This window comes from Vidua macroura, chromosome 20 (genome assembly GCF_024509145.1).
Source record: "Vidua macroura isolate BioBank_ID:100142 chromosome 20, ASM2450914v1, whole genome shotgun sequence".
NCBI classification, from domain to species: domain Eukaryota; kingdom Metazoa; phylum Chordata; class Aves; order Passeriformes; family Viduidae; genus Vidua; species Vidua macroura.
Genome location: NC_071590.1, coordinates 4,695,636 through 4,711,839, shown reverse-complemented (window position 1 = coordinate 4,711,839; position 16,204 = coordinate 4,695,636). Strand labels below are relative to the sequence as shown.

The window sequence follows — 16,204 nt, the reverse complement described above, 5'->3', positions numbered from 1 at the left end:
TCCCAGTGAGTGAGAACCCTTCATCAAACACTGGGTTACTGGACACCCCCATCCTGACAGAACACATCCCCATGCCCTAGGGGGATGTTAGAGCTCTGGGAGGGAAAAAATGGTGAAAATAGGCAGGAAGGATGTCATTTCCATTCCTTAAAATGCAACTTTTGAGAAAACTTAAACTAGATCCATGGAACAGCTCCATGAGAGCGAAGCACTGCAGGTGCTGGTCCTGAAACAGGCTCAGGTGGCAAGGGAAGCCCCAGGGCTGCTGCACTTGGTCTCTCTGGGATGTCAGAAAGCTGATGATGAACATGAAGGAGATGGAGTTTGGCCAGAGATAGGAGAGGCTGAGTGGGGCAAAGCAAAGCTCTCTCTTGGTCTTCACTCACTGCAGTGGCAATAAATTAATTTGAAATCTGTACCACAGGAGAGCTGCTTCCAGGGTGAGTTAAGCACCATCTAAACAGGTCAACTTGTCTCACACAGTCACTTACAGATTCATTCCTTTTGAAAAAATAATTATATCTCAACAGTAGCTGTTAAATTATACCTGCAGATTGGAGACAGGATATTTGCTTAGCCTGAACTTAGCAATACTCCTCTCTGCTTTAGTTGTCACAACCCTTGAGATGAAACAATGTGGACATTATACACAAAGTACAGCTGAATCAGCCTCAATCATTAATGCACCATACAAATGCTTAAGTCAAAGAATAAAGGAATTGAAGGATAAATGAAAGGCCCTCATAATGAAAGGAGAAGCCTTTTCTGCAACTAATGGGAGTTGACTCCTAAATATGCATCATACAGGGAAGTGCTGACGTTTGCAGGAATATTATCATTTAAGCCACTCATCAGCACAGAGAGAAGGCTTGTCACTGAATTTCAGTGACAGATTCTGGTGAATCTCAGAATTCATCTCAGATTCTGATTTCAGTTATACTGGTGAAAATCTGGAATTGCTCAAACTGGCTCTTCACAGACATCACAGAGCATCTGGGCCAGACCCTGCTTGGTGGAGCTGTGCAGGGACAGGACAGGTTTGCAGCAGGGGAGAAGAACTCTGCTCTCAGGAAGGAATCACTGGACAGCCCACTCTTAAAGACAGCTTTTAATTAACCCCTTTCTCAACGTGTAAAGGTAAAACAACAGATAAAAACCCAGTTACTTCTTGGCACCCTTCCAGTGAGGACCCCTCCCCTCCCCTGCAGGCACCCAGGGACCATCCACAGCCCACGGGCTGTGCCCATCCTCCCGCCCTGCAGCCCTGCAGCCCTGCAGCCCAGCCCTGCCAGCCCTGCCAGCCCCGCAGCCCAGCCCTGGCTGTCACCTGGTGGCCCCACGGGCCCCGGGGCTCCCCGCGGTCCGGGCAGTCCTGCCATGATGGTGTCGATGACGGTGGAGGCCAGCTGGGCTTCTCCATCTGCGGACAGAGCACAGTCAGTGTCCAGCCCAGCCGGGATCACAGCTAGACTCAAGCCTAGCTGGGATCTCAGTTAATGTCCAGCCCAGCCAGGATCACAGTTAATGTCCAGCCCAGCCAGGATCACAGTTAATGTCCAGCCCAGCCGGGATCACAGTTAATGTCCAGCCCAGCCAGGATCACAGTTAATGTCCAGCCCAGCCGGGATCACAGTTAATGTCCAGCCCAGCCGGGATCACAGTTAATGTCCAGCCCAGCCGGGATCTCAGGTAGACTCGAGCCCAGCCGGGATCTCAGCTAGACTCGAGCCCAGCCGGGATCTCAGCTAGACTCGAGCCCAGCCGGATCTCTCCAAAATCCTCTGGCGCCCGTTGCTGGCCGAGGGCCGGCGGTGCCGCAGGATGCCAAATCCGGGCTCCTGGAGCACCTGGCCTTTGCTCTCAAAGAGCTGCTGTGGAAGAGGTTTGACAGCGACTTCTGTGAGCCAGAGAGAAGGGTGATAAGAGGATCCATGTTTACCCCTGAAAGAATTTTCTACCAAGGTCGTTGACACAGAAACCAAGAAGGAAAGAAGGATAAATAAGAGAAACCTGCAGCTGCCTATTCCAATGAGCACTTTGTTTGTCTCTCGTGACCAATGAGTGAAATGCAAACTTACGAGTTTTGTAAGAATGTATAAAAAGCATGCATGCTATAATAAACACAGGTTTGAAGCCTTCTGAAAATGGAGTGTGGCTTTCTATTGTCTCTGTCTCAACTACGACAGGCTGTGACCCCTCATCCTGCAGAGCTGCTCCCCTCAGCCCTGAGAACCCCAGACAAGCTGTGCTTTCTCTCAAAACCTTGGTGTTTTATCCACCTGTATAATCCTGCCTGGAAATGACTGACCCCAAATTCGCCATCCCCACCACACACCTGGCTGGTGGCTGCCTGGCAAGTGGAGCAGGGGTGTGGGGCTCCCTCCTGCCTGGCACCAGGACCTGCTGAGCCTCCCTGGCAGCACAGCCCCCAGCCCAGCCAGCTCACCTGGGCAGGTGCTGCTGAGAGGGGCCCTGAGGATGCAGAAAAGCCCAGGGATGGTGTGCTCTGCCTCCTCCATGTGCTCAGGAAACTTCCCTGCCATTTAGGATTATTTTAGGTGTTCAACTGGGCAGGTTCACTGAGCTCTGGGACATGGAGAGAAATGGGAGTGGAGCAGGGAAGGGAAAGCTAGCAGCAGGAATTGGAGGAGTTTTGTGCTTTTGCACATCCTTCTCAGTTCTTTCCAGTAAGGACTAAAACCCAGCAGCCTGTAGCTGTCCATATCTTCCCTCAGCCTGGAGCCAATAGGTTTCTATTCAGCTGCCAGCTGAATAGAAACCCCACAACTATAAACAAAAAAGCAACCCTCAGTATTTAATGCGATGCCAAAACCATATTCAACAACCCTATTCCCTGTGGACCTGTACTGTGGCACACCTGTAATCTGGGGAGGTACCTGTATGGCAGCACCTTTCATCTGAGCACCCCACAACACTTTGGGACAGTTGTGGAAACCTGGGGCAAAAATTCAATGAACAAGCAAGGAAACCCCACATCCTGGTGCTACCAAGGCTTTCTGTCCTGACCCTTTGCTGGAGGACCAACTATAAATCTCCTGTTTGACCTGGATGAAGATGTTGGCTCCTGGTCACCAGGATGGCAAACCCTCTGAAAATCCCACATTTTCCACAGCTGGAGGCTGCCCTAAAGGAATAATGTCCACCTCCTCCTGCCCATGACCTCAAGCTTACTCATGTTTCCTTCCACCCATCCCTGTAAGTCATCACAGTAAAATTCAGGGGAACCCTGGGCAGGAAAAGGCTGGGAATGTCTCACTGCAAATGCCAAGTGACACCAGGAAGGTCAGAAGGGTGTTTGCTTACTCTGCAGAGTCCAGCCCAAAGGTCAGAAGGTGAACTCTCCAGAAATTTTAGCAGCCACACTGCAAAGCCTTCCCAGCTTCTGGAGTGTTGGCAATGATAGAGAGAACTTCCAAGGCAGATGTTTGAAAGCAGTTCCCAGGGGAAACTGTGCAATGGCTTTGACTGCCAAGGATGACAGGATACCTCTGCAATGCCTTCCTGGCAGCAGGACAGCACAAGAGCCAACCCAGATCCCTCTAAGAACCAATTTTGTGCCTAAACATGAATGCAAACAGGTATTTATTTGACTCCTCACAGCCCTGAAACAAAACAACTGAGACTCTCCTCATGTTCAGGAGGAAAGGTACCCCAGTGAAGTGTGTAATCCAATTAATTTGAGTTTTATTTGACCATGTCAAAATCCATCACAGCTTGGAAGTAAGACGAAATTGGGAAATGAGCATCAAACAGCAGTGAAGGCATTAACAGTTGCAGAGCCTTTTGTTTTTAAAGTGATCAACAAAATCAACTGCACATCCACTGAGAGGGGCAGAGGATGGACTGCAAACAACCAGGGTTTAATTTCTGCTGGAGGTAAGCCAGGGATAAGGATTTGGGTTACAAAACATTCCAGCTAAATGGCACATTATTACAATGACAGTTACTCCCACAAATCCACCCATCCTGACATTTGACTCAACATTATTTAATGAAAGGTGATTCCATGATTGTGACACAGAAGAGAGCTCTGATCAACAACCCCTGGGCTCAGCAGCTCCTGCCTGGCCTGGGCAGCACAGGACTGTGCCAGTTCCTTCCTGGCCAGGCAGGACTCACTCAGAGCCAGGTTTCCTTCCAGGATCAGCTCTGAATGGAACACACTGGGAATGAAATGGGACTGAAGTGTGTTAAAGCACAACCCTCATATGTTTTTAAGGGATTGTCTCCATATTCTCGTAAAGCAGCAGGAAGAACTTGTATCTCCTTATAAAATTCCTTTTAAATGGGGACATTCTGGGGCTCTCTGCAGCTGGAGACTGTTAGAGCAGCCACAAAATAGCATCAGATGGTAGCAGGAATCTTCCCTTCTCAGCCACCTCCTGCACTGACCCAGGCTCAAGAGCTGGATTCTGTTTCAGTGCTCCTGGATACCCCAAAGCAGCAGACAATGCTTCATTTGAGAAGACCTTGATACTGAATTTGCTCCAGAGCTTTCCAACCCCTATCCAAGCCAAGAGGAGGAGTGAAACCAGTGTGGCCTGGTCAGGTAGGAGCACCTGTGTTCTCTGGAAGGCACCAGAGACACCCTGAAACAGCCCAGAAATGCCCTGAAGGACCCAGTGAAAGCTGCCCACCCAGAGCAGCAGAGGCAGCTCAGGGCACACTTGGAAAGGACTCAGTTTTCTCAATTCCTTTCCCCCTCTCCTTCCCCTTCACTTCCTCTGCTCTGCTCTCCTTCCTCAGGAAGGGCCTTGCTGGCAGCTGGGATGCTGCTCCACATTTCCCTCTCCCTCATCACCACTGACATGCTGGGCACACCATCAGCTGCTCTGCCTCAGTTTCCCTTTGCTCTCCCCTCAGGCTGCCCACAGGAGTGGTGAAGTCACCATCCCTGGAAGTGTTAAAAAATGTGTGGCTGTGGCCCTTGAGGACATGGTTTAGTGGTGCTGGGTTGATGGCTGGACTTGATCTTGGAGGTCTTTTCCAACAGTGATGATTCTATGAAATCAAGTTAATTTTATTTCATGTGTCCTTGGCAGATCTTTGAGCTGGCAGGAAACAGCCCTGAAGAGTGAGAGTTGCATTCTCTATTCCCTAGAAATCACCAATGTTAGCACAAGGAATAGGTCTGAGCTGGCTCTAGACCATGTACCTGATCACTCATTTTTAAGTGGCAGGGAAAATGAGAGATCTCAGTAGCAGCAGCCCCAGCAGTGGGGAACAGCAGCTCAGCTTCTGGCCAAGGGCTAAGGTTTCTGACTAAGGGATAAATTCCCCCATTATAGCCTTGATTTGTTGAGACAGGATGGAAATGAAGTAATCCTGTCTTAATTTTTTTCTGCTACCTGATCTGGAGGGAAAAAATGGGACCATTTCTTTTACCACAGCACAGGGAAACTGAGAAAATATTTGTCTCCCCATTTCTGGCTTCTGCCTGTGGATAAATATTGCCAACAGGAACTTGTTGCAATTAATAAAGGCACAGGCATTAACCATGTTCAGGCAGATCCAAACTCTGTATAATAACAATAACCTGATACAGCCCTCACATCTCATTCCCATTAGCAGGAATATGCTTCCCTCTGCTGTCAGCAGCTGGAATTTTGTATTTATAGTTTTCAGATGTGCTCCTTTCAAAACAAGTAAATATATTTTTAAAAAGCTAAACAGAATTTACAAGGCTAAGTTTTACTGTGGCAGAAGATCAGCTTTCCACCAGCCTGTGGGAGGCAAAATCAGCCAACAGAGAGGAAAAATGGTAAGAGAATAAACTTGATACTGCCAGAACATTGTCGTGGTGACACAGATACTTGCAACTGGATTTGTATTAAGAAAAAGTGTCCTAAAGTTTTGGGCTACTCCTTCTGCAAACCAAGAAATGCACAGGCATGGAGAGAGGAAAGCCAAGGGATGCCCAGGGATGTAAATGGAGCAGTCACCATCTCCTCACTGTTCTCAAGTCCATGTGGCTGCCCAGTGCTGGCACAGATAACAGAAATAATTATCCACCATTTATCCTCTTCCCATTTGGGCACAACTGAGTTCACCCTCCTCACACATCAGCTGGGGAGGCCGTGCAATCAAAGCCTTTATTCACTTTTTAATTTATCCACTGATCACAAGGAAGAGTTTAATTCAAAGAGTGGTTGGAGGAGGGGGCAGCAGCAGCACCCAAACCATCCTTAGGGATCACCTGGAATAAAAGGCAGAATGTGTGACCTGAGAGGAGTGAGACAACTGTAATGCAAAACTTCCTTGTTCTCAGGCTGATGAATGCAGCATGTTGATGTCTATTTTGTGAAAATCTTAGTATTGAACCTCAGTTATTCATCCTGCCCTTACACCCCAAGTACTAAACACAAAATCAAGCTGTTAAAATTCTCCCTAAATTAAAAATACATCTGTTCACTTTTGGGAAAAGGAGTCTGGAGAGCAGAGTGGGTGGAAGGGAAGGGAAGGGAGAGCTTGAGATAACTGTCAGACATGGGGAGACTTAGTAATCCTTGGCTGTAACTAAGACAACTGAGCTTTGAAGCTGGACAGGAGCAGCAGAGCTGGGGAGGAGGCACAGCTGAGGTCTGGGGGAGTGGAGGTGGGAGACCTGACAGAGCTGGGGCTCCAGGAGTTTACAGACCAAGGGCAGACACAGCTGAGCTCTGCTCCCTCATTACCTGCCAGCTCCACAGGGCTGGACCAGGAGAATCAAGCCCAAATCTGAGAGCATTCCAATCCAAGTGCAGGATGTGCCTTTCCTAGAAAGCCTTTTCTTGCCCTGCACAGCACAAATCAAATAAATCTATTTTCTAAATCAGCATAAGCACAAAGAAACCCTGGCCCTCCTGGTACAGGGAAGGGATAAATCATGGTGTCAGTCTGGACTTTCCAGTCCATAATTCTGTGTTTTGTGTGGATGTGGAATAACGTGGATGCACCAGAAACACAGGTGGAAGAAGCATCTGCAGGGGCAGGGAGGAGACACATTTAACAGATGTCCTTGTTATAATTCCAAATCTTTGCAAATCTCTGGTCCTTGCTGATTCCTGAGCAGCTCTGACACTCCAACACCACAACAGTGGCACCAAGAGGGCTCCAACCCCACAGCCTTGGTGCACCAGCACCTAATCTGCCACTCTGGATTCCTCTGGCCCTTTCTCTCAGGTGATGCTACCTGAGCTCTGTCATTTCACCAGAGACCCTCTTCCCACTCCTGATGGAAGCTTACAGGACACCAAGTTGCCTCCTCAAAGCTGTGATGAACCTAAAAAAACAGGCACAAGGAACAAAATCCTCCAAACCCTGCTCTCACTGACAGTTTAGGAGAGCAGGGACTTTGTTCTTCATTTTGGAGAGGTGAGCCCCCTGTAGCTTCCAAGATGTTCCATCTTGAACAGGAGCTTCCCAGAGACCCAGACAATGCTGGGAGCATCCAGCTGCTCCCAGGGCCTGGCAGAGCCTGGCAAGGAGGGGGAGCAGAGCTGAGCTGCCCCGTGCCTGCCCACTCTGCTGATGCCACAGGAGAACAAGGGAACTGAGGAGGGAACTTACTTTCTTTTTCAGCTGTGGGCTGGAGTGAGTAGAGAACCCCTTGCTGGAAGGTGAGAGGGAGGCTTGGGGTGGCTGGTGGCCCTGGAGGACCTGGGGGACCCGGGATCCCGGTTTCACCTGGAAGTCCTCTTGGTCCTTGAGGTCCCAACATCCCTGTGCAGAGGCAGGAGAGGATGTGTTAATGCCTTTGGGGATGTGCTAATGATGCTATCATGTGAAAAGGCAGCAAGAAGACAAAGGATTTCTGTCCTGAACTGCAGCTGTGGGAATCAGAGGGGTGGAGAATATAGAAACATCTTCCCAATTTTCCTTTTTTTTTTCATTTAGCATCTTCCTCTGCAAAGAAGAGAGCTTGACTTGGCTCAGAGGTGCTGTCTTCGAGCAGCCCAATTGCTGGAAGAGTGAAATCTCCCCTCTCCCTGAGGCTGAGTGAGAAACTACAGGCAGCAAAGTGTGAAATCAAATCCTCTTTCCCTCCAGGTACACCTGTGTCACCTCCCTGCCAGGAAGCAGAGTCAGTCCAGGAGCAGACAGATCAAATGTCCTGTGGGGCTGGAAGGCTCTCCTTGCAAACTGAGAAACCAAAAAAAGCAGACACATCCTTGGCCAGACCTTGGCCACTGACAGCTTGCCAGAAAGTGCCAAAAAGTTTTGGGCTGCTCTCACATTTAAGGCACTCTCAGAGTTTTAAGTCTTACCCGAGCTCAGGCTTACAAGGCACAGCCTTTCAGACTCAGAGAGCACAGAGCCAGAGGTCTGGCACCTATTGTGCAGTATCACCTTCATCAAAACATTCAGGAACGTTTGGGGAATGAAGAAAGACTCCTAGCTCAGGAATGGAGTGATCTCTGAAAGAATGGCCTCATAACCTTTTCCCTTAACATACAAAAGCATCATTAGTTTGACATCCTGGCATCTGACAGCTTGACACAAATGGTGGAGAAAAAAGGGAGTTAAAACAGGCACCCAGTGAGAGGGTTAAACAGGGAATGCTCTGCTCCAGAGGCTGACAGGCTCTTTCTTACAGCTCCTGAGCAGGATGGGGAAACATGATCCTGCTCTGCAGCTTTCTGGGACAGGCTCTCTCCAGCTCCAGAGGAAATCCCAGGGTCAGTCATTGCTCCTGCAGGTGTTTGCCTGCCCTGGGAGCTCCTGGCTGATCCCAGCTCCCAGGGGACTCACTGGAGTGGATTTGATACTAGCTGAAGATGCTCAAATCTTGTGTGTCTGGCCTTGTCTGAGCTGCTGTCACAGACCATTTGTATGACGTGAAACATCTCCTGTCACAGCAGCACTGCCCTTCTCCAGGACTCACCTGGTGGCCCTGCTGGGCCCCTCTCCCCGGGCTGTCCCTTCTCTCCTTTGGGCCCTGGTGGTCCTGGGAGCCCAGTGGGTCCAACGGGGCCCGGGGGACCAACCTGTCCTGGAATCCCTGGAAATGTTCAGAAAGGAAATTAGCTGCAAGTTAGGGCACTGCTGAGGTCAGAAAGGCTTCAGCAACCTCAAAACCAGAGGAGAGGGACTCAGGGTGGCACTGCTGGCAGGAGCTGTCTGGCAGGTAATCCAGACAAGCCAGACTGGACTTTGCTTCTCCTCTTCTTCCTTCAATCCTGTAAGGAAAAAGCACATCCCCATGCACAAGACCATCCCCAAAAAGTCAGCAGGATGTGCACCTCCAGCTGGGATGTGCTGGGCAGAGCTACACTGAGCCCACACTGTCCCCTTCCCAAGGCCTGAATGGCTTTGGCAGGGTCTGGATGTCCTTTGCTGGGTTCATCCAGACACACATAAACTCCTGGGCCATCCCAATGTACCAAAACACACAAAATAGATTTGCCAAAGAACATCAAACCCTGTCTCCCACTTGCTCTATTCACACCACCCAGAGGTTCTGTATCAATGATGTTTCCCTGGTTTCTCCTGTGTTCATTCATCTCTCAGGGCTCTGTGCACGAGTTTTTTCATCCCAAAGTGACATTAATGCCCCCACTTGTGCAGGAACTGGCTGTCAGTAATGAGTATCACTGAGCAGGGTGCTGAGCAGGGGTCCAGTGCAACACCAGGAGCAGTGATTGCAGCCCAGTGGGATGTTTCTTGGCAAGCCCACTCAGACCCCCAGTAAGCCCAGGAGAGGTGCAGAGGCAGCATTAGTGATCTCAAAGTCACCACTTCTGGTGACACTAAATAAAATCTTAATGCTGTTTTCCCCAGACTATCAAAATAACAACAATACTTGGCAATTTGATGGTGTTGTTCAGAAGAACACTGCTGATCTTGGGCTCCCATGGGGAGACATTTAAATGCTGTGCAAACAGCACTGCAGCTTTAATGCCCTGGAGGGGTGGGTGAGTGGGTCTGTCTGCTCAGAGTAAGTGGTTAATGGTTACAATAAAGGCATTAACTGTCAGAGCCAAGACAGTCAGAGGTTCCTGTTTCTGGGCTACCAAAGGGCTCAGAGGATTGGAAAGCAGTGGCAGATGCAAGCTCCAAAGCCAGAGGGAGATCGGGATGAGTCCAAAGTCAGTGCACTCAGATTTCAGATTTTAGTTCATGTGTTACCTGTGACCACAACACAGCAGAGCAATTTAAGGTTTTATCAGCTCTTAAAGGAGTGTCTTTCTCCTTGCCAGGTATCAGGAGAGGTACTGGATCCCCCAGACCATTGCTAGCAGAATATGCTGCATATGGGGGTGGAGAGCATGGATGGGAATGGAGGGAGAGAAGGAGAAAAGGAAGGAAGCTGGACAGCACCTTCCCAGCTGGTACCAGGGAACAGGGCTACACATCACATCAAGGCTCACAGGATTTGCAGTTCCCACATTTGGGTGCAATTCCCACTCTAGATGTGGGATAGCTCACCTGGAGTACAAAACCTTGTTACCCCAGACATTCATCCAAACTCCTCATTTCTCAGACAAAGCAATAATCCCCTGATATTAGACCCCCCTGGAAAGGTTCCCCTTCCTCTCTTCTTTTTTCCATTTTGCAGAGATGTCCAAATTGGTTTTTCTTACAAAAATGAAATCTCTCCTCCTTCAGTCCAAGATGAAAATGGGCAGACTGAGGAAATGACATTTCTCAATGGCATCGAGTGGGAGTGTGAGCCTGTACTTTTGTTGCATTCAGTCATCAATAAAGACCTGATTTAATCTGAGTATTGAATAAGGAATTAAGGCCAGGTTTTAATTTGGATCAATTTGCTTATCCACAGCACTCAAACTGCAGCCTTTTCTATGGATAGAAGGATGGATCTCCCCTGGCAGGGGATGCTGTCCTGGGAAGCCCAGGCAGGTGATCAGGAGCCCTTTTATGGAAACAGCTTTCCATTTTATGGAAACCCTAAAAAAACCCCAGTAGACCTGAAACTTCACTGCAGCAAACTGCAGCACAGAGGGAAGAACAGCAGAAACTGTTTTGCAGGCACAACACGCTGTGCTGCTGTGGGTCAGAACATCCCCTCACTTGTGTCAGTCACCCTCAATCCTGCAGTCCCACCTTGTAACTCAATCCCATGCAGAGCAGGAGCAATCATTCCCTGCAGCATCCTCAGTGCCACTGCTGCAGCAGAGCTTTAGAGAAGCTGGCACTTCCTTCCCTGGAGGGGGAGGCACTGAAGGAAAGGCTGGAGAAGCAGCACTGGGTAATGAGTCAGGCAAGTGCTCATACTGGTGACAAATGGTGTTACCAGCCTAAAAGAGACACGTGCAACAGGGGGAAGAAAGAGGGAAGGATTCAGGGAAAAGGGGGCAGACCAAACCTTCAGCTGGCATAAATCAGCTCAGCTGCAGTGGCATTGCTTCCAGAGAGCTGAAGCCCCTGGTGAGTGTTTATCCTCCAAACAATATGAGGCAAAAGGCCACAGGAAAAATACTTTTTTAAAGGCAGAGGGTGAGTAATCTACTGCTGGAAACCAAATCAGATGTGCAGAGACCTGGATTTTCTTCCTGGCTCTGTCATCAACCTGCAACACACCATCTGCTGCCCTCCTTCCCCAGGGTTTTCCCTACACAGGAGCTGCTCTGTTTATATGGAGCACAGGAAAGTGATGCCCTGAGCATCCCCAGAGGCTCCTGGTGCCCCTGCCAGGTAACACCAGCTAGAGAAGAGTTTTCTGCCATCACTCAGGACATGCCCTGCTGGCTCTGGCCACATGTGCTGCCATGATCTGCCTCTCCATCAGACACTGCTGTCCATCCCTTGTGTGCTGGGGAATGGATGTCTCAGAGGTGATAAAACTGGTGTTTGAACTCTCCAACCAAAGCAGCCTATGATCAGATAAAACCCAAAGAACAAACTCAGCCTCTCCATCTTTGAGGCTCCAAAGAGTTCCTGGCCACAGGGCCCTTCTGCTTTTTGGGACATAAGTACAGGACTGGGCACAACAACAGTTTGTGCTTTGAAAGAGAAACAGCAGAAACTATGAACTTACCCTGTGGTATCAGCTGCTCCTCTGCACCTCTGTGTCCTTTAGGCTCTGTTCAAGAAGGACAGAGTAAAAAAAAAAACACAAAAAAACACTTTAAAAAAGAATAGGAGAAAAATAGAGAGATATGAAAAATGAGGTCTCTTGCTGCCAACTGGCTCAGCCAGAGTATATATATTTTCTTAATACTCAGAAAAAATGTATTCTGTTGATTAACAAGCTGATCAGAAAGGCCAGTGCTGCAGCTGTCTCAACAGCACTGATTGCATTTAAATGATTGTCTATTCTCAGCCCTGTCACTCACTGAAGGAATAACCACCCTCACAAACAGTAGCAAGTTTTCCTGGACCTCAGCCTGGAGAGGCATCAGCCGACCCAGAGCTATAGGGTCATCCAAAAACCCTTCCAGCACTCACAGCATCCTGTCCATGTCACCCACCTTTGTGTCAGGCCCCAGCACCCTGCCCTTGGTCCATCCAGCTGCGTGGCAAGCAAGGTGGGGCTGGGATTTATTTTGGCTGAACACCCAGCAGCAGGGCAAAGTAGGGAATGTTCTCAAAAGGCTCAGGGGAAGGGGTGGGAGGGACAGAGGGTTAGCTTTCCACAGCCCCAGATCACCCAGGATGCTCAGGCTTGACTTCCACCTTCTCCAACATCCCACATGGTGAAAGATCTCCTGAGATCTCTGGAAGAGAACCTGGGAGCAGCTTGGAGCAACAAGTCAGGGCACGGTGGTGAAATCATGCAAAATGGGCAGCTCCCCTCCATCCTAAATGGTGTGGAGTTCCCTTCACTCCACCAAAATCCACGCTGAGTTTTTTTGGCTGGCTTTGAATTGTGGACACAGACTGGTGTGGGGAGGGAAGGAGGCCAAATATGGACCCAGATCCATGAAATATCCCACAGCTCTTTAGCAAAGCAAGCATTTGAAGCCCACAGAGGCTGGGCAGGGGCTCCAGCAGTGTCAATGAGCAACTGAAGTGATTATTTCTCATTGCTGAAAGACACTGGCCTGGCTCCAAACGCTCCAGTGCATTCCTGATTCCTTTATTACACCACAGTTATTATTGCACACCAGGTTAAATAAATCAAGGCCAGAAAAACAAAGGGTAACAGTGAGCAAGGACTACACCTGGTAGCACACACAGGCTGGAATGTGGCTGACACGACAGGCTCACCCACAGCTCAGACATCACCACCTGCTTCAGGAGGTGACCACCAGTGACCACCTGGCCTTGCTGCAGGGCTGGAAGGTGCTGCCCCTGGTCCATGGGCTGATCAAAGTGCTGCAGGGAAGCTGCTCTGCTTGGCAGCACTGCCAGAAGCCTGGGAGAGAGGCAGCCACTGCTCTGTGGCCAGCAGGACATGAGCACGTGTGAGGAGCCTCCACGAGGACAGGACTTGGTGAGGAAGGCCCAGAGTCACCAGCATTTTGCTGGGCTGACTTTGGTGCAGCAAAGTGCAGAGACACTGCCACAGCAAAAATAAATGACATGGAAAAGGCAGAATGAGCATATAATGGACACTGGGGAAACTGCTCTAATTCAGTTCCTGGCAGCTGTGGCTGTGGTTCTGAGAACACTTTGCAGAACATATTGTTAGTGAGGCTCCCTCCATGTTGTGGCATCATGACAAATCATAAACAGGGACGACATCTGGACTGTTTTGGTCGCTCCAAGTCTGCTGCAGTCAGGAAGGGCTGCCATAATAAACTGCTCAGGCCAAAAAAATGGAAAAAAAAAAGAAAAAAAAGAAGAAAAAAGCAAAGTAGGCCCTAAAGAATAAAGAACTGCTCTGGGAGCAAGCAAAGCAACAGACAGACAGGGCTTTGGAAGCAGAGAGCAGGGATCTTGAAAAAAGATGCCAAGGTCAAGAAAATTCAATGTGTGGGGATCTGTCTGGCCAAGTGGGCTCAGAGGGAGACTTTCTTATAAGTGTATTTTTTTTTCATGCCACAAGAGGGATCATAAAACAGCCCATTGTGTTTATGGCAAATTTAGAAAATATAAAGCAGACTGCAACTGATGCTGCTATTCATGGGAAAGTTTTTTGTCCTAATAAAACCAAGAATGACCCATGCAGCCCATTCCTCTACCCCCAGCACTGCTCCCAGACTGGGAAATGCTGCATTTGGTGCTCAGTAGGTAAGCAGGAACTGTCCCACTGTGATCCCGATGGCTCTCTGGAGTTTCCTTAGGAATGTTTCCATGTGTCCAAGCCTCAAAATCCACAACCTTTGGATTTAAAACAAGCCCACTGAAACACACAGTGGCCCTGCTGGGGTTAACAGAACTCGAACAGACCCAAATTCAGCTCCCAGCAGATGTTTGTGCCAAAAGAAATCGTGGCTGCCACAGGCCACCACGGCTGGCAAAATGCAGCTTCAGTGGATTTCTGCCAAGGACATCCCTGCTCTGCTCTGGCTGAACTCAGGGAAGGGCAGAGACCTCCCAACCCCTCTCCTCTGCAGCTCCCAAGGACAGAGCAGACCCAGACTCCTTTTTAGCTCCCCCCAAAGGCGTGGTGTCTGTAGGATGGGTGATTTGGTGAAGAGCAGGCCAGGCTTACCAGCAGACCCCACGGTTTTCCTGAGGACAGTGCCGGGGTTCAGCAGGGGAAAGGCGTCGGGCAGCAGCTCCTCGTACCACGTGGCCGTGGTGCCCGTGATGGGCAGGTTGTTCTCCAGGGCTGGGCTCCTCTCTGCAGCCTCCAGCAGCAGGATCTGCACAGGGACATGGGCAACACACACAGGTCAGCTGGCTCTCACAGCAAGGGGCTCACAAGCACACAGATGTGGGTTGTCTAAGGCTGGAAATGGGAGTGTGTGTTCTGTCCCCATCTGTCAGAGCTGGGGCAGTTCTCTGCTGTTCATGGGGCAGTTTTCTTTATCTCTCCCACAGCCAATCCTCCCTCCAGGAGATCTCTTCTGGTCATGGCCACTGAGTGTCCCTGCATGGCTGAGAAAATTCCATCATCCCATGGGGAGAGGCTCTGCCCAGGGGAGGAGCCATGCTGAAGAAGTTTTACAGCGACTTCTGTGAGCCAGAGAGGTTTGATAAGAGGATCCACGTTTGATCAGAGGATCCATGTTTACCCCTGAAAGAATTTTCAACCAAGGTTGTTGACACAGAAACCAAGAAAGGAGAAGGATAAATAAGAGAAACCTGCAGCTGCCTGTCCCAATGAGCACTTTGTCTTTCGTGACCAATGAGTGAAGTGTAAACTTAGGAGTTTTGTAAGAATGTATAAAAAGCATGCATGCTATACAAAACACAGTTTGAAGCCTTCTGGAAATGGAGTGTGCCTTTGTATTGTCTCTGTCTCAACTACAACAGAGCCAAGCATTCCTACCTGGATACAATCTGATTTTGGGAACACCACAGCAGCCTTTGCCCACTGCATTCCCAGAGGAGCAGCTTTCTGCCCCACTGCATTCCCAGAGGGAGCCCAGGCCCATCCACAGCAGCCCTGGAGCTTCAGAGGAAAACTCCAGCCTTGTCCAGGATCCTGCTCCAGCAGAAGCACAGCTGGCACTGCAGGAGGGCTGAGCCCCCATGGAATGGCACTGCTGGCACCACCCTGACCCACAGCCTGCAGGGCCTGCTCTCACTCTGGCACTGGTTTGTTTTCTTTTGTACTATTGCATTTGTATTTTTAATTTTCCTAGTAAAGAACTGTTATTGCTATTCCCATATCTTTGCCTGAGAGCCCCTTAATGTCAAAATTATAATAATTCAGAGGGAAGGAGGTTACATTTTCATTTCAAGGGAGGCTCAGCAAACACCTGTGTTTTCAAACCAAGACATGGGTTCAGCCCCCACATGGGCCCTTCACTTAAGAGTTGGACTGGATGGTCCTTGTGGGTCCCTTCCAACTCAGAATATTCTGTGATCTGTGACCTGGATGGTTTCAGAAATGGTCCCAGTTCCTGAGGAAATCCTAAAACTCCTCATCTTGCCAAACAGGGCTGGGGACAACTCTGCTCACAGACTATGGGATTTTGGCATAAAAGCTTGATTGGTTTTAGGAATCATCAATTAGCTAGGAAGCTGCTGTGTTAATTGTGTGTCCCACACACACCCTCCTTGGGGAGGACTCCACTGCCTCCAGAGGGACTCAGCCTCACGTGGGATTGTGGCCCTGGTGAAAAACATGAGACCAGGGGCTGAAGCTGCTGTCAGGGACACAGCATTTCCCTGGTGTTCAAACCAG

At 49.4% G+C, this 16,204-nt stretch overlaps 1 protein-coding gene across 2 annotated transcripts in view; it reads right to left on the bottom strand.

Annotated features, from left to right (window-relative positions):
- Nucleotides 1-16,204, bottom strand: part of COL26A1 (collagen type XXVI alpha 1 chain) — a 167,893-nt gene that overhangs the window by 16,353 nt on the left and 135,336 nt on the right. For both annotated transcript variants that reach the window (XM_053995642.1, XM_053995643.1), the window contains exons 5-9: nucleotides 14,561-14,714; nucleotides 11,999-12,043; nucleotides 8,885-9,001; nucleotides 7,570-7,722; nucleotides 1,328-1,420 (exon numbers count right to left, since the gene is read on the bottom strand). In XM_053995642.1, coding sequence (XP_053851617.1) covers nucleotides 1,328-1,420; nucleotides 7,570-7,722; nucleotides 8,885-9,001; nucleotides 11,999-12,043; nucleotides 14,561-14,714 — 562 coding nt within the window. The remainder of the gene's footprint in view (nucleotides 1-1,327; nucleotides 1,421-7,569; nucleotides 7,723-8,884; nucleotides 9,002-11,998; nucleotides 12,044-14,560; nucleotides 14,715-16,204) is intronic.